The sequence below is a fragment of the Crinia signifera genome, chromosome 5 (assembly GCF_055691185.1).
Source record: "Crinia signifera chromosome 5, ASM5569118v1, whole genome shotgun sequence".
In the NCBI taxonomy this organism is placed as follows: Eukaryota; Metazoa; Chordata; class Amphibia; order Anura; family Myobatrachidae; genus Crinia; species Crinia signifera.
In genome coordinates, this window is record NC_139221.1 from 215,198,680 (window position 1) to 215,221,673 (window position 22,994).

A 22,994-nucleotide genomic window follows, 5' to 3' on the forward strand; every position below is an offset into this window, starting at 1 on the left:
TTACAACTTCTTGGACATTTTATTAGTATACAGTATCTTTGCTCTCTTGCACCTGTTGTTACATTTAATTGTGCTTATGACTTATCTTGTATTTCAGTGTTAATCTTATATTGATATTACTCTAGCCGTATTCATTTATTATTTATGACAGTCTTGTATTTTTGGATGTAAGATGCTGTGGAATCTGTGGCGCCGTATAAATAAACAATGATGATGGTAATAATTAAAGGAAATTTATTGTGTCACTATGAGAATCGACATTTGTGTTTCCGTAGGTTACTTTATTTTTCCAGTCTAGTTATTATTACTTGCTAGGAAGGTATTCCAGTGACATTTACAGTATTACCTAGAAAGAACATAAGGTTGGTTTGTATATACATCTCTAAGCATGTAATACTTTTAGGCATATATTTTCTAACCAGTGGGTTGTGAAAGCCGCCAATCATCAGCAGCTTTGACCGATAGATTTAAAATGATAATAAATAGCAGAAAAGTCTATCTTAGTATTTAGTTATGTCACCATTTAACCCATTTTTTTGCAATTCAAACAGTCTGGTTTAAATGTTTAAATTAATTGTAAAAAAAAATTAAATTTAAAAATGGTCTACAGTGAATGTTGAACGATGTTAATGTTCTTATTTTAAAGTGACTCACCATTGGATCTGCTACTAGCGCTAGGGCTGTCGAGCAAGACATTGGACCTGAAAGGGTTAAATCTTTTGTTCAAAGTAGCCAATGATCAGTGGTTAGTAAATATACCCTCTAGTATCTTTAGAGTTATAATATATGCAAAATAGGCCATGTAATTTACTAAAACATTTCCCATAAATTGAATCAATCCCCTACTGTAACTTTTTCCTAATCATTTTTCACAGCCAAAATCCCTACAGAGAGCTACAGTCATGTGACTAAGAACGTTCATTGGCTTTCACATGCTTCTTCCTATCAGGACATAAAGTGGTTAACAATTATGTGGTCCTCACCAAGGGCCTTATTCTGATCGGTGCGTACTTTCCCGATTTCCTACGGAGCGGTCCGCACGCCACGCTGTGCGGTGGCGTGCGGACATCGTCCGTAGAAACGCCCACCGGTCCTCCGCATTCGGACGGACTCACTCTTTAAGAACAGGGCGTGTGTACGGACGACATACAAACCTTGCGTGTGCGGTGGACACGCACAGATTCTGCACGGTCTTACCGCGTTAGAACGGACGGGAAGCTGGCCGTACGCCCCGATGCGGAGTATTTACGCTCAATACAACACTTTTTTACTGAGTACACACAGCGATCACATGACCCACTTAGGCAATTAGGCAACCTCATTAAAAAGGGATTGTTATCTATTTGAATCAATTAAATCCTAATATATACTGAACCACATTCCTAGTACATTCATTACACACATTAACCCTTACAGCATGTGACCCTAACATACATCTATATACACTATTTACATTTTGCTTATTTAAAAGATTTTAAACAAGTTACACATATACTTTCCCATTTTAAATAAACACACAGACAACTTCGAACTGTAATTAACAATTTATTTACAATACAATATCTTTTTTTTAACTGAAAAATAAATCAAAATTAAAACTCCCCATCAACTAGCTGGTCTATTTCCAACAGCACCTGCCGCAAGTGGCCTCTTATCCGTAACAGGGCCCCACGGAGACCCTCTTGTGCTTAAGCTGGCTCATCTGTGGACCAAATCAAAATTGAAAAATTAATAATGATATTCATGCATACATTTAACATAGTCATACCTAAATTTTAAACATGCACCGTGACAGGTGTGTGTGTATATATATATATATATATATATATATATATATATATATATATATATATAGACACATATATAACTATATATATGACACATACATCTATACATACATGCATACATACTACATGGAAAGCCTGTTTTTTCCCCTCTACCCTTTACTCTGTAGAACACCTCACAGTCATAGTGCTCCTTCTGTATACAAACCCACCCATGACTAAGCTAATGTGTGCATGTCACGCGCTGCACCAATCCCAATTCAGCAAACAAAGTTCAGTGTCTGTTATATGATGGAGCGTGGCATGGGAGTTAGTCAACTCTCAGGAATGCTCAGTACATTTGTGCAATCAAGCATGGCTTGCCTGCTGATGGTCTGCTCCATAAATCATTGTCATAATGCCAGTTAGGTGAAGCTGCAGCACTAACCCACTCCCATGCACAAAATCATTACTAAGACCAAATCAACACACAATTATGGTGCCAAACATACATGCAGACCGCAGGTGGTGGTTAGCTAGAGCAGGGCCCAGGGGCACTGACCACTTGTTACTCCAGTCTAAGGCACGCCTGTCCATACTCCATTTATGCCATACTGAATCTAGTTTGGTCAAATTAATCACCTGTAAACTCTACTCACCTATATGAGGCTACAGATTGTACGCTTGCAGCAGGGACATGTAACCCTTACATGAGCGCGTCATCCCTTTCTTCCCAGATACAGAATAACTACACTGGTTCATTGACACTTAAAATCGACCTGAAAGCCATCCCCACAACCTGTGTCATTAATATGTGTCCTGGATGAAAGGGATGGTTTGCCCACCCTATCTAACCCCTAAGTGTGTCTGTTGCTACCCAGTTTATCACTTTATAGTATTGAAAAACACAATTGAATCACCAGTGCTACATAACAAATAGTAGATGACAAAAGGAAAAAGTAATCCTTATGTATACATACCAATTTCGGCCGCCTGGACGACCTCACAGGCCTCCACCTCCTCCTCTTCCTCTTCCTCAGGGGCCTCCTCTGGTGGCACCTCCTCCTCTGCTGGCAGCGCCTCCACAGCCCACCCCTCCTCCTCCACTTCCTCTGCCACCTCCTCCGCCATCCCTTCCTCAGGAAGCACCTCCTCGGCCCTTGGTTCGGCAAGCTCCTCCTGGCCCACCTCTGCCTCCTCCCGGGCCTGTCTTGCTCGATCCCGTGCTGTGTTTGTGAAAAAACAAAAAAGTGCCAATTAGGGGTCATTTGTATTAAGCCTTATCAAGCTATAAATGCAAAGGTTATAAGTACAGATAATTGGACAGGCAAACAGCTCCTTAGTGCCCTTTACAAAACACAGCCTGTAACATGGCAGGTATGCTGTGACATTTGGGCCATTGTAAGCATCACAAGCCTTAATCCTCACCAATAACATATTTTATGACCATTACAGGGTGTCAAACAGGAAGTAGCACACATATAGTGTATGCCATGTATAACTCATGATCAGGCTGGTTACCTTATTGGCTTAAATAATGTCATGTAAGCAATCATGTACAAATGGCCATTTAATGTATAAACACTCACATCTCGCAATGCTGGCCCTGATTTGCTGGAGCAAATCCGGCTGGCGACGTCTCAAGTCTGACCACCGCTGCTCCAGCTGTGCGATGGTCCGCCGCACCTGCGTGCGGGCGTATCTGCGCCGGCGGGCCACCGCATAGGCATTCCGCTTCTGGCGATTCGTTATGAAGGGCCCTGCACGGCCCAGCCTGGTCTCCATAACGGCGACCAGTGTCCTTAGCTCTGCTGGGGAAAAAGGGGCTGCTCTGCCATAGGCCGCCATCTTAGCAATGGCCCAAATCAAGCGATCATGTCCTGTCATTGGTTGATCAGAGTGATATTTGGTATTAACTTTATTGTTCATTTTGACAGTAACAGCGTGTATGCACCAGAACAGACGGCTAACCCATTGCATCGCAAACCCACACTTGCTGTACCTTTGCATAGTTTAGCAGACCATGCCATTACTTACTATCTCCTAAACAGACAGTGTAAAATAAGATGGGAACCCATTATATATAATCTATGACATTCACCAAACATGGGTATAAGCAACAGGTGAAATAGTCTGCATCACTAGCCACTTACACCTAACTCAACAAGGTACTAAACAGCTTTTTTATAGTGAAAGCTATGCAGCTGAAACATAGCAAATAGTGCCAGACCTTTTCCCAAAATTAGGCCATGCTGCCATGTGTACACTTACCTTCTACTGGGCCATACTAGAGAGGTGGAATGAAAAGTAGCTAGCATCAAGGCTGAATTTGGAGAGCTTACACATGTGATTTGGATGCTAGCACTGATTACTTGTGCCTAAGTGGTGGAGTGGATTTACATATGGAATGGGTATTGTCATTTGTACTACATACCAAACAAGTGCTCAGTACAGATGTACATTCACATATACATTTCCCAGGTTTTTTTCAAATAATTTTCCGCAGCTAGGGGCGTGGCCTATGCGCCGCACGGTTGACGCTGCCGTACGGAACGCGGCCGTACGGAACGCAGGGTGTCGCTGATGTACGCCAATTACAGAAATAGTATATAAACGTGTGTTTGACAAATGCAATGTTGTTGCACACATGTCTGCATCTCTATCTGAGGAAGAGCAGGAGTGGCAGGACCTATTTGCACGCATGGACTCCAGCACCACCTATGTGCCCATCAACCCAGACCAGCCATTGGGGGAAGAGCAGCCAGATGGGCCATCGACATCAGGCCAATCGGCAGCTGGCCCATCTTCAGCCTCAGCAGAATCATTGGGAACACAGCAGGTGGCTTCCCAACAAAGTAGCCTGGCCAGCACTTCAAGTACAGCAACAGGTGGCCGTGGCCGTGGCAGTGGCGGTGCCAGTGGTCGTGGCCGTGGCCGAAATAGGGCAACAGAGGAACCAACCACCAGAAACATGGCATTCGAAGCGCAGGAGCTTGTCATCCTGGTGCCCCGGGCACGGGATTGGATCGAGTGTCCACAGGACCGGTTGACACACACAAGGAGATGTAAGATCTGGAAGGACATAACGGCGGAGATTAATGCGGTGGCTCCACAAGTTCGTGAGACGGAGCACGTTAAGAAGAGGCAAGTTCATGTGTGTTACATTTGAGCAGTACAAGACCAGTAATGTTTACATTAGATATTAGATGGAGTTGGTCAATGGGCGGTCACGTTGCTTGGAGGCACAGACATGTTTGCCATGTCATTTAAGTGATAGTTATTGTAGGGTGAGTGTAAGTGGATCTTCTAAGGGTTGGTTTTCAAATTTAATATATTCTAAGTTTGGTGTCATGAGGCACATGTTGTATTATGTTGCAGATTGCAATGGGTGCTACAGCAAACATGAGGAGTGACATGTATTAATATGTAAACTTTGATTACAGGTGGCACGACTTCAAAACGAACCTCAAGAAGAAATTGACCCAGCGGTGGGAACACAGCCACACCTCTGGGGCTGGCCCCATGCCTGGAAAGCTGAAGCTCACCCCCCTGGAAGAGATGGCCGAGTGCTGCATTGCAGTCGAGGAGGTCCGGGGGGTGAGCACCATGGACAGCGAGGCCCCAGCGGAAGTCATGGCTTCTTTGCTTGAAGGTAATTATTTGCCATGCCATAAGTAGCTGGTTCTAATTTTGCATGGAATGTGTTGTAATTGTAATGTTCTCTTTCACCAGCATCCCCACCGCATGGTCAAGAATCTCTTGAGGAGGTTGAGGAGTCTGTGCCACCTGGCCCCAGTAGCAGGCCCGTGCAGCAGCAGCAGCCACTGACCGCGGCTGAATTGGCCACGTGGGGGCATGTGCTTGGCAAAATTCAGCAGCAGGGAGAGTCGGCATCAGAGCGGGTGCGTAGGACCGAGGAGGTGTTGCAGGGTTTGATCAGCAGCCAGCAGACTGTCGCTGAGAGCCTGCAGGCTATGACTGCCACCCAGCAATCAATTGCTGCTAGCCTGCAGGTGCTGGCTGATCAAGCCCTGCGGCAAAATGACCTCCTCCTCCGCCATAATGATCCTATGGTGGAGCTAGTTGCCAGCAATAGGGTCCTAATGTCATCCGTTTCTGGTGCATTACCACCATCAGCACTCCCTGCTGCCAGAGGGGGAAGACAAGCCACCCCCTCCCCAGCATCTACTCCACCTGGCCCACCATCTGACCGTGGCCGTGGCCGGAGAGCTGCTGCACGTGGCAAGGAGCCTGCCAGGGGCAAACGTGCCCGCAAATGAACTTGTGTCCGCATTAATCTCCACCGTTATGTCTTCCCAAATCTTTCAGTGAGCTGTGTGTGTCAGCTTCCTGTGTCCAATTCCGTGCCGAGGGTACCCACATTTGCCCTTGCTTCGAATGTCATGTTTGGTTCCCCTGTTGCCCTGTTTCGGCTAGCATTAGTGTGTGCTGTACTTGAAGTGTTGGTGCTATACTTTTGTTGTGAAGCCACCTGATGTGTTCCTAATGATTCTGCTGTGGCTATGTATGTCTAGAAGACATGGATTTATGATATATTATTTAATTGTCTTCCTGCTATGCTACCTTTTATTTTGTTGCGATTTCTAATGTATTTTATAAGTTCCTTTAATAAATGTTTTTTTTTTTTCCCCAAATGTGTGGTTTAATTGATACATGTAGAAGTGACATGTGTATTTGTATTATTAATATGAAGTTGTGTTCATTATTTGCAGTGTAAAAGTGTGTGAAAAGTGCAGCATATATGTGTGTGTTTAGTAATGTTCCATTTAAGCTGCAATGGTTCCAATTGAAGCAGTGACAAGCGTGTAATTAACCCCTTCCCGACATATGACGTACATGTACGTCATATGACGGTTGCGGGGGAATCAAGCCAGCTCACGGAGTGAGCTGGCTTGAAAGAGAGCAGGTAATGGCTGTATATTACAGCCAGGTACCTGCTCTCACGGCCACGAGCGGCGAGTTCGCCGATCGTGGCCGTTTAACCCTTTAAGCACCGCGGGCAAAGCGCCCGCAGTGCTTAAATAGCTGATCGGAGGGGGGCGCCCCCCTCCGGCGCCGATCGGGGCCCCCCGCGGCGAGATCGGAGGGTGCCGATCGGTTGCCATGGCAGCCAGGGGTCTTATGTAGACCCCTGTGCTGGCCATGTCAGCATTCCTATTACATCCTGCCTGAGGCAGGATGTAATAGGAAGTGCTGAAAATCACTATGATCAGCCATAGAGCTCTATGGCTGAACCTAGTACAGGCGATCGCGCCCCCTAGTGGTCAAGTACACTAGGGGGCCTTGTAGTAAAAGTAAAAAAAAAAAAAAAAAAAAAAAAGTTCAAAAATAAAAAAAAAATAAAAAAATATTAAAAGTTCAAATCACCCCCCTTTCCCCATTTCACAAATAAAAAATAAAAAAAATAAACATATTTGGTATCGCCGCGTTCCTAAAAGTCCGATCTATTAAAATATAACATTAGTTATCCCGCACGGTTAAAGGCGTAAACGGAAAAAAATTCCCAACGCCAAAACTACGTTTTTTGGTCGCATCGCCTACCCAAAAAAATGTAACTAAAAGAGATCAGAAAGTCGCACATATCCCATAATGGTATTAATTAAAAAGTACACTTCAGCCTGCAAAAAATTAGCCCTCACCCAGGTCCGTAGGTGGAAAAATAAAAAAAGTTATAAGCTGCAGAACATGGCGACGCGACGCAAATTAGAAAAACCGTAAAATTTTCTATTTTTTTTTTAGTGGTAAAACGTAACGAAAACTATATAAGTTTGGTATCACCTGAATCGTAACGACCCATAGAATAAAGATAACCCATCATTTTAAACGAACTATGAACTCCAAAAAAAACGTAACCAGCGCAAAATTGTGGAATTGCTTTTTTTTCCTTTTTACCCCACATTGAATTATTTCCTGATTCCCCAGAATATTATACGGTATAGTAAATGGTACCATTAAAAAGTACAACTTGTCCCGCAAAAAAAAAGCCCTCATGTGTCTATATAGCCGGAAAATTAAAAAAGTTACGCTTATTTGAACGCGAGGAGGAAAAAAAAAAGAAAAGTTAACAAAAAACGCCCGGTCGGGAAGGGGTTAACAAGTAATGAGTAAAGTAGGTGATTGTATTGTGTTCAGCTGACATTGGTTGAGGTGCGTCCGTCCTGATTAGGCATTCCGATTGCCTAGCGCATGACCGAGTGGTGTCCGCAAAGCAATACTTGCTTATGGACACCGCATATTTCTTCCCTTTTTGTTCGCGTGCATTCGGTGTGCTGTCCGAATGCACGCCCACCAAAATAAGTGCACTCCCCCGTGTCCGCCCATGTTTCCTCCCAGTTTAGCCCACTTTGAAAGTACGCCCCTGTGTCATTCCGAATGACGCCCATAATACGCCCATATTTCACGAGTGATTGCGGTGCACATTTTTGTACGGTATTAGTGAGTACAAGTACGGAGACCATGCGTGGCACATGCGCATAGCGTTCCCCACGCATGCGCAGATGGCTAAAATACGCCATCCGAAAGTATACGGAAAAGTACGCACCAACCAGAATAAGGGCCCAAGTGCTATAATAGAATAGATTTAATCCCATGTGACAAATAACCCATAGCAAATTGTACTTTGTCTTAATTCAAGAAACTCCTTCATATCAAAGTGTACACTTTACAACTTTAATGTCAGTAAAAAAGGTCATTTGCTACTAACCAAGTTCACTCAATATTTGATCGCCAGAAAGCTCCCAGCTGTATATAAATGTAAGAGCTTTTGCAATTTGTTCTGGGGAATGTTGATTTGTGTTTAAATTGTGCCAAGGAAAAGAGACATCTTCGGTGATCTCAGAAAAGAGAGCTCATCTTGCTGCTAAACAGTCTGAAAGGGTCTTAAGCTGTGTACACGCATTGCGGTTTTGACTATGCCATTTTTTCTTGAACTCCCCAGAGCTCAGAACCTTACAGTCTTGACTGGTACTTGTTTTGTTTCACGGCTGCAGCATGGCCGCCCGCTACTTCCGGGTTCGGCGCTCGGCAAACTATCTAAAATAAAGTCCATGTCATCGTGAAATAGTTCATACCCCCACTATCCACGTTGGCATGGAGTTGATTGTAGATAGCGTGGCGAGCGTAGCGAGCCACCGAGCCCGCAGCGTGGGCGAGCAAAGCGAGCCCCGCAAGGGGACACAGATGCTGCTGCGACTGAGACGCTGCCGCCGTGAAACTAAACAAGTACCTCTTGACTATATTCACTTCCAATTTTGACTGTGTGCTATTTGGCCTATGGCCAAATACATTCCAAGTGACATAGTCAAAATTACCTTGCCTGCACAGTCTATTTATCCCTGTGATACTGACCTCTCGGGGCCGCACATCGGTATCGCAAGCAGGGGAAACAATGAGAATTTGTTTAACTTTCTGTAGGATTTTGACTATATAGAGAACTAATCTTGAATACCATGTGCTGTGAGGCAGAAATGCTAACCATTACACATCCACACTGCCCATCCGGAAATGTTAAATCTTCATGCAAAAACTTAAAGGATCCGCACAAGTCGCAGACCTATGTATAGTGGGTTTTTTTGTGGCCGTGTTCAGGAAAACACTGTATGCCTTTCATGGATTTGGTTTTGTCTGCCTGAGGTACCGGTTCCTGATAAGTACCGACTTTAGGCTAACTAAATTGCTGTAGCTAATTGAATACTAACCTGAGTAGAACATGATAACAGTATAATCAGAAAATCAATAATTGTTAGGCTAGAAATAAAGACTTCCAGTTTGTGAGATTTATTTTGTTTAAATAGCCCAGAAAAATAAGATAAAAGCAGAAAATTATTGAAAAGTGTATTTCTTATTCCTTCATAAGAGCGAAACTATAGGAGGACAGCTAGTGCATACTAACTCTGTTATTCTTCATATACGTTAACTTACTTAAACCGTTGAGTGCCAACATATCTGTGAGAGATGCACAAAATATCCGCTAAAAATGCCTCTCATATTTGTTATATAAATTCGAATAAAAAATGTATAAAACAAATTAATAAATTTCCTATATGATATCATTATGATGAATAAAAATGTTTGCTTTCCAATTTTCACACCAATTTTGACAAATTCACTTGGCACTCAAACTTTGAGCCCTTGCTAGAGTTGGTCTCTACTGCTTGTGTCACTTGATAAATACGAAGAAGCCTTAAACTCTGCATAAACGTCTCACTTTCACAGGACTTATTGCTTACTGGCTTTCATCAATAGACCACATGGAAACTTGTTGAGGCTCAGTATGATACTGTAGCAGAGCTGTAATATGTTTTGTCAGTCTTTTCTTAAATATTTTCATGTTCTGTATGTACTTAATGCAAAATAAATAATCCTAATACACACACATCAGGTAGGGGGCCGGAGATACAGTACTTGGGCATTGCCCCACAGACAGTTTATTGTTACCTGGTGATTTCTGTTGCCCCCATGCTACCTTGAAATATGAATGCTGTGGCCATGGAGCTACAATGCTCATTATATGTAATATTGGGAATAGTGTGCTTTTGTGTATCACTATACGCTTTGGTAAATCTGCATGATTTCTCTGAATGGAATACATACACGAGACTGGCATTCGGGATTCTGGTAGTCCAGAAGACCAACAGTGGTATCCCTATGTATTCCTATGATCACAATCCCAATAGGGACTAAGAAAGCAGACTTCTTCCTCCTATTCCTAACCCTCTTTACCTGATGCCTAACCATTCCTGTTAGTGCCTAACCCTACCCCTCCGTCAAACCATAATCCTCCGTCCTTAGTGTCTAACTCTAACCTTCCCTCTTAGTGCCTAACCCTAACACTGTCTAACCCTAAACCTCTCCCCCTCAAAATTAAATACCCTAGTGGCTAAGCCTTTGCCCCCTCCCATGTGGCCTTACGCTAACAGACCCCGGCATACCGACATCTGCATCTTTGGTGATATTTGGATTGTGGCGCTGGTGTTGTGGCCATCAGTTGGAATTCGGGCACTGGGATTTCAACCACCTGTTAAATGAATCCTCCCCCCAAATGGTGTGACCACTAAGGAAGCATATATACTAGGGTTACCCATCTACCATAGGCAATAGTTTTTCCATCTATGGTGGAGATCCAGTAAATTTCCACATTTAATGGCAGCAATGCATCAATGGTTTGGGTCTTTTTTTTCTTTATGCAGACCGCACTGTATCCCTAAGACTATTGTGACCTTCCAATCTCTCTGCTTCCTGGTGCCCTCCTTCCTGTCTGATGTGCTCCATAAGGCACCCAACTACCGCAGGGTGCCATGGGAAAATATTTTAAAAAATCACCTCTCATCATCCCTGTGGACACTAGGATGGCTGATTTGCAGATGCCAAGAAAAATTTTGGGATAATTGTCGAAAAAGGGACGATTTAATGTCAGAATAGCAGCACATATTGAATACTCCCCATAAGCTACAATGCATTACTTCATTGCAGACCCTGAGCTGTAGTTAACCGGACAGTTAGGTCCCTTTGCACTATGAACCATAGATTTGTAAGCAAGTAGTTTTATATAGCAATGGTTGTGATGATCTGATCATCTATTGTCTGTTATATTGACCATTGATACGCAATACTTATGTGTGAACGCTTAGATGTTTGCCTAGGAGTGAATGCCACGTTAATACCCAATAACACCTGTCCAGCCAGGACACAGCTAACTTGTGTTGTACTCTGTATTCGCCCCTCTGTGTCAAAAGGTTCCTGACAAATATGTATTTTTTATATACATAGGTACCGAATGCCTGACTCCCCCCACCGCACAAATCCCCACATTAGCATGTAAGTGGATGTGTACCCTAAAGCTGGCCATACATCAGAAAGATCGATCTTAAGACCGATTGCGCTCATGATTGTGTACAATTTCCCTTGAAATCCCCGGCAGTCCTGGGTGGTTTTTGGACACACAATCTACTCACAATCCATCATACAATCAGTCATACAATCCATCTGCTGATTGATTGTATGATTGTGTACACAAGATGTGCACACAATCTGCATACAATCCATCATACAATCAGTCATACAATCCATCTTATGATTGATTGTATGATTGTGTACACAAGATGTGCACACAATCTGCATACAATCCATCTTACAATCAATTGAGATTGTATGATTGGGTACAATATCTTTCTGATGTATGGCCAGCTTTACACATCTACTCGCACGCGGCTGCTCGCCAGCTAATTACTTTTTTCTTTTTCACAGTTAAGTCAGTCTAAACTGACTTTTATTCTGTCAGGAGATGGCCAAATTAGGGGCGGGTGCAAGTATCTGCCACCTGTCCCACACAGACATTGACACTCCTGCATTTGCGGGGGTACGCCTAGCGTCTGTATTGGGCATTGGCTCCTTACAACAAATCCAGAAGAAATAGTGCCCTTGGTGTAAAGTGGGATCATCCAATATCTTTTCATTTTAGAGAGAATACAGTATGTGATAATCAAATGCTGGTGCTGGTGACATCAAGAACTTCAAAGTAAAAAAAAAGAACACGTTATTAAAAATAATATAGGATTATGCAGCAAGCAATGTAAGTCTGGTGTAATAGCCATTGACAGAGTAATTAAAGGGAAAACAGATTGGTGTCACAGCACTTAATTATAGTCTAATGCTTATTTTATAAATAGGAGGCTTCATATATATATATTAATAAATGTAATAAATTAAATTAAACGGACAGGATACATAAATCCATTGGGTTAGATACCATACATATACAAAATAATTAAAAATAACTAAACACCCACAAAAAATGGCAACATTACCAGAATATTTGGCGGAAATCCTGTGGCAATAGTATTTCAATGAAGACAACAGTTAAAGTGTGTACCTTGATGTCTTTATAAATGTTCTGTACAGGGTCTTAGATGTCAGCATAATACTTATTCTAGGAATTATTCATCTGGGATAAACATTCAGCCTGTAATTGTAATTTGCAATGCAGTGCAGTGATGTTTCCCCATGTCATTGTGTCCAGTTATGCCACTGAAGCTGTGCAAGCTGTGCTTAGCAGAGACCAACCACCTACTCAGGTTCCCAAAACCAGTCCTCAACGCACCCCTACGGGCCAGGTTTTAAGTATATCCAATCAAATGGTTAAATCAAATTGAGTTAGGTCACCTGTGGCCAAGCATGGATCTACTTAAGACCTGAACCATGGGTGTGCCTTGAGAACCTGTTAAACCTCCAGTAATAGCAGAGGGAGCTCAGCTACTGTTGGAGGAGAGCAAAGAGTTTTCTGAAAATGCAGTGCCGTCTGTGCAGACGAGTACCACTCAATACGTACATTTCACCCACTATGGCAGTGGTTCCCAAACTTTTTAAAATCACGGCACCCTAGAGCATCAGAATTTTTTTCACGGCACCCCTAGGCCAAAATTTTCTTATTCTGTAAATTGATTTGTATGCCATACATGGGTTTATTGATGGGTGAGGGACAGGATTAGCATCTGTTTGTCCACATATTTTATTATTGGTACTGTACACAAAGGAAAACTTATCGCACAGGAGAGTGATGAATAAGATACTAGAAAAGGTGGACCCCTGATTTTTAGTTACAGGTTTAAATGAAACCTAGGTTGACGGGGGTGTGCTACCACTGGACATCTATATATATCAAGCAACAGGGTTTGTACAGAGACAAAAAAAGAAATGTCACTGTGTGGTGCACCTAAGGTTATTATTATTGGTAGCCCACCAGCAATGTTTTTGCCTTTTACAATGACCATAAATAATTTCAATTGCCTCTAGACCACTAATCCAAGGCACCCCTGCAAGTGCCCCGAGGCAACCCAGGGAGCCACGGCACACAGTTTGGGAACCACTGCACTATGGGCTTGTTCACTTGTTCACTGAATCACCTGCTTTCATGGCACGGTCTGATTACAGCAATCCATACAGCTTATGTAGTGTCCAGCAGTAAGGGGGTGTTTTCTAATTCATGCCCTGATGCTCTGGAGGCCCCTGCTCTAATCTTCTAAATAACAAGGTAGACTTAAAGTTCCTTAGGTTGATTTTCCTTGAATCTCACCCATACTTGCATTTTAAAGCTATTACATTACACCCAATATCTGCCTTTCTGTGATAATTGAAAAGAAAGAGGTTAACTATAATGGCTTTACTAAGGGGTTTGTAAATTCCTGAAATGAGGATCCCAACAGTCCGAAGACCGACAGTGTAATCTCATGGACAGAATCCAGATGGATACTGGTATTTTCTCTTTCCCCTAGCCCAAATCCTATTCCTAACCCAACCCTTCCACACCCTAACCATTCCCTCCTGCCGCCTAAAGTTGAGTAAACATTGGAGAGATGAGCATTACTGACAACATCAGAACAAATGTCGTCAGCCCACAAAGTGTGTACATACGTTCATTAGCAAATACATTGCTAGCAAACGTGGGCAACAGCATATTGGGCATACACATTGCCCAAAATGAGCTCAGGTGACCGGATCGCTCAATATTTACCCAACTTAACCCTAACTACTCCCCACACCCCTCCAGAGTCTAAAACTAATCTCTCCCACGACTGCAGCTATAACCTAACCCTCCCCTAGTGCCAAACACCAACCCCAGTACTACTGCCGAGATCCGCCAGGGATCCCGCTGTTGGTCTTGTGACTGCTAGCATCTGGACAGCAAGGATTTTGACTTCATCCCTTTCTGTCTAAACTGGTTTTGTACATTACTCCATCTATGTAAATAGCTGGTACCGTTCTGAGGTGTACACTGTATATCTATGTATTGGTGTACTCACTTTCTGAATTTCTGTGCACTATCTTTACTGCCAAATCAAAAGTATCTGTGCTCAGCCCTGTCAGGAGTCAGTTGAGGGTTTTTACTGACAATAATAATAATAATGTCCCCGCTCTGGGGACAGTGGCAGGTGTGGAGTTTCACTGAGGATTTACACTTGTCAAACCATAACGCAGGTGTCCTAATATGAGTTTAGGTAGGACAGAAAGCTCCCGTGGAGCAGGAGTGTGCCATTACATGTTAAAGTTGTATGAATTCAGGTGTGGACCTTGCACAGCAAGCACCACATAAGCTCTAACCACATTCATATACCGTAACATGACACATATGAGTAACTATCTTATGGTGCATTTTGGCAATATTCTGCACATAATGGCCATTGGATTGTGAGATAATAGGATCTGTGGGGTGTTTGGTTACTGTACAACTTTCTATATGCTCATCCTTTTATACAAACATCAAAGAGTAAAATGTGTTTGCTATTTATAGACCCAGTTCTGCCTCTAAATATTCACAAGACTGCACACTAGGGAGAAGTGCTGGGAAATGATGTGTCCTAAATTCTGCTTCTTATAAAACATCAGTATGCACAATATATTTCTGCAAGTTTTGTTTGTGATATTTAAGAATGATAGAAAAGATGTTGGCCACTGCTACTTATACTGTATGACAGATTTGATTTAAAAAATATCCTATTTTTCTTTCTGATGTGTAGGACTTGTAGACTTGAGTAACCTCTGCGGGATCTTATTTAAACCTGGAACTGGTATAAAAAATCCCTGTGTTGTCAGGAATCTGAAGATACTTCAGTTCTTAATTGGTGTACAATAGATCATAGGGTCCTCACTGTCTTAGTCAATAGGTCGATCCCAAAAGGTCTACTATTGTAAAGCGCAACGGAATCTGCTGCGCTATATAAGAAACTGCAAATAAATAAATAATAAAAATAAATAAAAAGGGACAGGCACATGGTCGACATGGTTGACAGGAAAATGTTGAGGAAATGAGGTTTCACGGTTTTTCAATGTCGACTTGTGTCAAACCCCCCCCCCCCCCCCCCCAAATAGTGTAATACGTACCCTTGCATGGCTCACTACACTCGCCATGCTTTAGCGGATTCAGTATGAAATCCCGGCGGTCGAGATCCCGGCGTTCAAAATCCCGACGCCGGAATCCCGACAAGGGGGGGACGTGGATCGTCCCCCACCTTGCAGGCTCGCTGCGCTCGCCACGCAGCGGGCCCGGTGCCTCGCTACACTCGGCACGCTAATTTATTCTCCCTCCAGGGGTGCGGTGGACACCCACGGAGGGAGAAAGTGTCGGGATTTTCGGCGGTCTGGATTCCGGCGTCGGGATTTTGAAGGCCGGGATCCCGACCGCCGGGATTTTAACTGCATCCCTGCTTTAGCGAGTGAAGCCAATATGCATTATGATGATGGTGAGCAGGAGGAGCAGGATTACAAATTGCTGACATATAATGTAACAGTGTGCATTGAGAGGATTACATTACAAAGAAATACCATACCATTACATGAATCATGGTAATTGACTAGTAGGACAGCATAATAACAAGTCTAACTACTGCTGGGATTTGTATATGAGGCTTCTGTTAGAGAGAGGCATAAAGAGCATTCACAACTAGTATTTCTGGGCGGCTGTCAGTGGTGGGTACAGATGGGCACAGTGGATGCTGGAGACATGAAGGACAAACTAGTCACTGTAGAAATGACAGTCAGGAGCTTGTAACGGTGGCTGGCCTTCATCATTTATCACAACAACATCTCTTTCCTCTTTGCTTCTGGGAAAAGCTTTCCTCTTAGGCTGTATAGGTTCTCCTGTGACTATCTGCTGGATCGGAGCATCTGTGTGTCTAGTCATTGGCTTAGGCAATATAATTATAGCTAAACACGGAGATTACATGTTCAAAGAAAGAAAATTAAATGTGCGTTCACCAAACATGCCATGGAAATCACTAGCGTAGCAGAGATGGCAGCAGCCAAAGCTGTTCTTTTTCCATTGGGCTTAAGGTCCTAGGATTGTAAGGGCCCATGTCCAATAAGGCCCCAAGCCTCTCCCTGTATCAAGCTAGACAGCCGCCAGTACTTGCCTCCCACCTGACATCATTGACACTGCCAATAGGGCCACACCTCTCCCGGACATAAGAGCTACTGCAATCAAATTGTCCATAAATTGTTCTTATGCCATTGTAAATTACATGTTGCCTGTTCTCACTATCTTATTTCTTAAACAGATGAAGTGCTATCAGAAAACTTTCTGGATTACAAGAACCGTGGTGTGAACGGCTCTCACAGAGGGCAGATTGTCTGGAAGATTGATGCCAGCTCTTACTTTGTAGAACGTAAGTGCACAAAATATAAGTAGCGACATATGTGTTGTTGTTGTTGTATGCTTTAAATATTACTGGACACAGGGTTTTTTTTTAACCTTTTGAAATGAATGAAATCCAGGGATCTATTTCTTATTGGTGGCATAGTGGAAGCATAATGTAGCTCGGGGGCTTTGGGGAAAACCCTGCTCCAAGTAAAATGGGCTAGCACTAGGTTCAGAGAACCCCCATTGGCTTTGCAGATCCCCCTTTGCTAAGCATTGGTAACACTCTCTATAATATAAAATACAGTAACCTTGTTGTTAAATTGGAGGAAGCAGTGATAAGAAGTCAGCAACAAAGCCTGAGGGGCTTTAAGAATGAGAATGAAAAATAACAATTAGAGTAACGCTAGTTAAACTGGAACAAGCTGTAAGGATCGTGCAATAATGAGCATGGCTACATTTGGCTTAAATATTATCTGTTGAAGTTTCTAGTTTATGTCAGATTTTGGTTATTGAATTCCATCTATACCTTTATATCACCAAAGCATAGTTTTTTTCTTTGCCCTTGGTTAGAGCACAAGCATATGGCTTTGATAGTATCGTACACAAAAGAGACGTACTGCTTGTTGGCAAGAGCGTAAAGTATTTTAATGTGGAGATCATGGTTATAGTGTGGTATGCTGGGCCGACAGTGGGGATTCTGACATGGGAATCCCGACTGACAGTACTACAAAGGGAGGGCAATTGCATCAAAGTCCCTTGCGGGCTCTGTGTCTCCAAAGATTCTATTCCCTCAATGGGAGTCATGGACCACCACAAGGGAGAATAGCCCCTGTATGTCAGGTTCCCAACTGTTGGGCATTTAACAGTTGGTATTCCAATGTTGGTATAGTGACCGTCAGAATCCCGACTCGGGGTCATCCAGCACCCGTCTTAAACATTTCTAAATATATTTGGTAGAATATGGAACAACTTTCGACAAATTACATTTATTGATTAGTGCTGTAAAAATAATGTTTTGTGATACATGGATATAAAACAATAGTTTACAGCTTTTCTGTGGACCTGTTTATTAACCCCTTCCTGACAGAGCCAGTTTTTGCGTTCCTGACAGAGCCCTTTTTTTCAAATCTGACATGTATCACTTAAGTGGGGATAACTTTTTTTTGCTTTTACTTATCCCAGTGATTTTGAGATTGTTTTTTCGTGACACATTGTACTTCAAATTAGTGGTAAATTTGGGTCGATACAGTCTGTGTTTTTTTGTGAAAAATACCAAAATGTCGTAAAAAAATGGAAAATTTAGCAATTTGCAAAATGTTAAATTTTCTGCTTGTGAGACAAATAATCATACCACTCAAAATAGTTAATAACTAACATAGACCATATGTCTACTTTATGTTTCCATCATTATTTCAACTTCCTTTTAATTTTTTTGGACACTAGGAGGCTTACAATATGAATAGCAAATTCTCAAATTTTCAAGAAAATTTCAAACACTGATTTTTTTAGGGACCAGTTCAGTTCTGATGTGACTTTGAGGGACTTGTATGTGAGACACCCCCATAAATGATGCCATTTCAAAAACTGCACCCCTCACAGTATTCAAAACAGCATTTTGGAAGTTTGTTAACCCTTTAGGTGTTTCACAGGAATTAAAACAAAGTGTAGGTGAAATTTAAAAATTTCATTTTTTTTGCAGATTTGCAATTTTAATACATTTTTCTAAGGAACACAGTACATTTTACTAGAGAAATGTGACTAAAAATTGATTCCCCCAATTCTTTTGTTTTCATAAATATCCTATATGTGGCCCTAGTGTGCACGTTGACCAAACCACAGGCTTCATAATAGAAGGAGCACCTACTTGATTTTGGAGCCTCCTTTTTATGAGATTATTTTTTAGGCACCATGTAGGTTTCTAGGCACCATAAGATGCTAAAATTTAGGAACCCCCCCACAAGTGACCCCATTTTGCAAACTACACCCCTCAGGGAATTCATCTAGGGGTATAGTGTACATTTCAAACCCCCAGGGGTTTCACCAATTGTGGTACAACTGGGCAGTGAAAATGAAAAATTAAATTTTTTACACAAAAATGCAGTTCTGGCTCAAAATTTTTCATTTTCAGAAGGTATGAAGGAGAAAAAGCACCCCAAAATCTGTGCCCCAATTTCTCCCGAGTACGGCAATGCCTCACATGTGACCAAAAAATACCATTTGGGTGCATGGCAGGACTCAGAAAGGTAGGAGTAATTTTTGGATTTTGCAGCTCAGATTCTGGTGGAATGTTGGTGGGTGCTATGTTGCATTAGCAAGACCCCCCAAGCACCAATACAGTGGAACCCCCCCACAAGTGACCCCATTTTGCAAACTACACCCCTCAGGGAATTCATCTAGGGGTATAGTGTACATTTCAAACCCCCAGGGGTTTCACCAATTTTGATACAACTGGGCAGTGAAAATGAAAAATTACATTTTTTTACACAAAAATGCAGTTCTGGCTCAAAATTTTTCATTTTCATAAGGTATGAAGGAGAAAAAGCACCCCAAAATCTGTGCCCCAATTTCTCCCGAGTATGGCAATGCCTCATATGTGACCAAAAAATACCAGTTGGGTGCATGGCAGGACTCAGAAGGGAAGGAGTGATTTTTGGTGGTGGAATGTTGGTGGGTGCTATGTCGCATTAGCAAGACCCCCAAAGCACCAATACAGTGGAACCCCCCCACAAGTGACCCCATTTTGCAAACTACACCCCTCAGGGAATTCATCTAGGGGTATAGTGTACATTTCAAACCCCCAGGGGTTTCACCAATTTTGATACAACTGGGCAGTGAAAATGAATTACATTTTTTTACACAAAAATGCAGTACTGGCTCAAAATTTTTCATTTTCAGAAGGTATGAAGGAGAAAAAGCACCCCAAAATCTGTGCCCCAATTTCTCCTGAGTACGGCAATGCCTCACATGTGACCAAAAAATACCATTTGGGTGCATGGCAGGACTCAGAAGGGAAGGAGTGATTTTTGGATTTTGCAGCTCAGATTCTGGTGGAATTTTGGTGGGTGCTATGTCGCATTAGCAAGACCCCCCAAGCACCAATACAGTGGAACCCCCCCACAAATGACCCCATTTTGCAAACTACACCCCTCAGGGAATTCATCTAGGGGTATAGTGTACATTTCAAACCCCCAGGGGTTTCACCAATTTTGATACAACTGGGCTGTGCAAATGCAAAATTACATTTTTTACACAAAAATGCAGTTCTGGCTCAAAATTTTTCATTTTCACAAGGAATGAAGGAGACAAAGCACCCCAAAATCTGTGCCCCAATTTTTCCCGAGTACGGCAATGCCTCACATGTGACCAAAAAATACCATTTGGGTGCATGGCAGGACTCAGAAAGGAAGGAGTGATTTTTGGATTTTGCAGCTCAGATTCTGGTGGAATGTTGGTGGGTGCTATGTTGCATTAGCAAGACCCCCCAAGCACCAATACAGTGGAACCCCCCCACAAGTGACCCCATTTTGCAAACTACACCCCTCAGGGAATTCATCTAGGGGTATAGTGTACATTTCAAACCCCCAGGGGTTTCACCAATTTTGATACAACTGGGCAGTGAAAATGAAAAATTACATTTTTTTACACAAAAATGCAGTTCTGGCTCAAAATTTTTCATTTTCATAAGGTATGAAGGAGAAAAAGCACCCCAAAATCTGTGCCCCAATTTCTCCCGAGTATGGCAATGCCTCATATGTGACCAAAAAATACCAGTTGGGTGCATGGCAGGACTCAGAAGGGAAGGAGTGATTTTTGGTGGTGGAATGTTGGTGTCACACGCAGCCGCGGTGGTGCGCGGCGGGCATACTACTCACCCGTCCGCGCCCGCCGTCGGCTAGCGTGTAGTGGTCTCCAGGTCAGCGGCAGCAGGCAGCGGCAGTCTGGTGGGCAGCAGGCAGCGTGGGACGCCGGCAAGTGTAGCGGTGTGTGCTGTAGGGGTGCCGGGAGGCCGGCGCCGCCATCTTGGTTAAGGGCAAATAGCAGATTGGCTCATGTCTGAGGTTTCCACCCATACTGACCTGACAGCCAATGGCAGCCGCCCTCTAGGGATATAGGGGATCTGCCTAGGCCTGTTCAGTGTCAGTACAAAGAGTCTCCAGAGGCGTTCACAGCTCCCAGCTGACTCCGGCTCTCTGACTCACCTCTCCTGACTTGGTGCCTTGCTTCCAGTGCTCTGTGGTTGATCCAGGTCCTGCTTAACCCCATCGCTGCCAGTTCTCTCCACAGTCTGGTTCCTGCCTGCATCCCTGAGCTCCCTGGCCTCGCTCTTCAAGTCTTCTGCTTCCAAGCAAATTCTTCATTCTTCAGTCATCATCCATCTTCTTTCAGTCTTCAAGGATCCTTCATACCATCAAGTACATTCTCTTTCCAGGTCCTCTCATTCTTCAAGACCCTAGCCTGCCGTCCTCAGTGCCTTGAACTGTCATTATTTAAATGAACTTTTCTTCTTTCAAAGTGCCGTGCTGGCTCAATTATTATTTACCATTAACTGCCACTTAAAGAAAGTATTCAAGTGTGTATTGTTCCATTTATGAATTCTATTATTAAACCTGCACGATTTAATCCTTCCTCCTCTGGTCCGTCTCCGGTTGCTACACACCACACGACTTCATCCAGCCCTTCAGTCGTGACAGTTTGTACTGACCCGATGGAGTCGGGTGAAGAACAGGCTTCCATGGCGGACGCATTTCACAGCATCGTGGCTCGTCTGGAGCAAGTAGAGGCTACCCAACGCCAAGTGGCTCAATTTCTTCAGGCCTTGTCTCCGCCCCAGGCGGCTCCCTCAGTTTCTGTGACTGCAGCACCAGAGGTTCCAGTTCCTGTTCCTATACCTGGACCCGTAGTTCCTCATCATATGCAATTACCAACCCCCAGCAAATATGATGGTTCACCGAAGGGATGCCGTGGGTTTCTGAACCAATGCGATGTTCATTTCACCTTACAGTCATCTCACTTCCCTACCTCCAAGGCAAAAGTGGCATATATTGTGTCTCTCCTGGCAGGGTCAGCTCTGGACTGGGTGTCTCCTCTCTGGGAACGCGCTGATCCCCTGCTCAATGACTATGAAGCTTTCATTACCTCTTTCCGTCGCATCTTCGACGAACCTGGCAGAGTTTCTTCTGCCGCTACTGAGATCCTGAGGATTCGCCAGGGTAGTCGATCAGTGGGACAATATGTTGTGCAGTTCCAGACTCTGGCTTCGGAATTAAAATGGAACGAAGAGGCTCTCGTCTCCGCCTTCTGGAATGGGCTGGCAGGTCGTATCAAGGACGAATTAACTACCCGTGACTCTCCTGCTACTTTGGTTGAACTCATCTCCTTGTGCAACAAAGTAGATCTACGGATGCAGGAGCGTCAACTAGAGAGAAATCGCTCCGATCGTCTCCGCTCTCGTTTCACCACCAACGCCGTTCCTGTTCCTAGACCAGGTTCCTCCACAACTACACCCCCAGATGAACCCATGCAGATCAACCGCTCCCGGCTCTCCTTAGAAGAAAAATCCCGTAGACGTCGAGAGAATCTTTGCATGTACTGCGGTTCTTCCGCTCATCTGCTGTCTTCCTGTCCACTGCGTCCGGGAAACGACCGCTCCTAACCTCCCCGAGGGAGGTCAGGTTAGGAGTCCTGCTTTCATCTCCCTCCTCAACTGTTTCCACCATTCCGGTTACCCTTGTGTGCCCTCAGGGGAAAATCAAGATTCAGGCCTTACTAGATTCCGGAGCGGCTGGAAACTTCCTTTCTTCTTCTTTCGTCCTTCAACATTCCTTGGCGGTGCAACCTTTGGCCCATCCCTTGGTCCTCACTGCAGTAGATGGGAGTCGCATCAGCAGTGGGCAAATCACTCTTCAAACCAATCCTGTGACGGTTCTCGTGGGTGCTTTACATCAAGAGACTCTAGAGTTTTTGGTCCTTCCTCAGTCGTCACACCAGGTAGTCCTGGGCCTACCATGGCTTGCTAAACACAATCCTCATATTGATTGGTCCAGTATGGAGATCAAAGCCTGGGGTACGAACTGCCTAAC

At 43.6% G+C, this 22,994-nt stretch overlaps 1 protein-coding gene across 3 annotated transcripts in view; it reads left to right on the top strand.

Annotated features, from left to right (window-relative positions):
* The window catches only part of HECW1 (HECT, C2 and WW domain containing E3 ubiquitin protein ligase 1), a 404,927-nt gene that overhangs the window by 118,554 nt on the left and 263,379 nt on the right, over positions 1 to 22,994 (top strand). For all 3 annotated transcript variants that reach the window (XM_083188525.1, XM_083188524.1, XM_083188526.1), the window contains one exon: positions 16,832 to 16,939. In XM_083188525.1, coding sequence (XP_083044651.1) covers positions 16,832 to 16,939 — 108 coding nt within the window. The remainder of the gene's footprint in view (positions 1 to 16,831; positions 16,940 to 22,994) is intronic.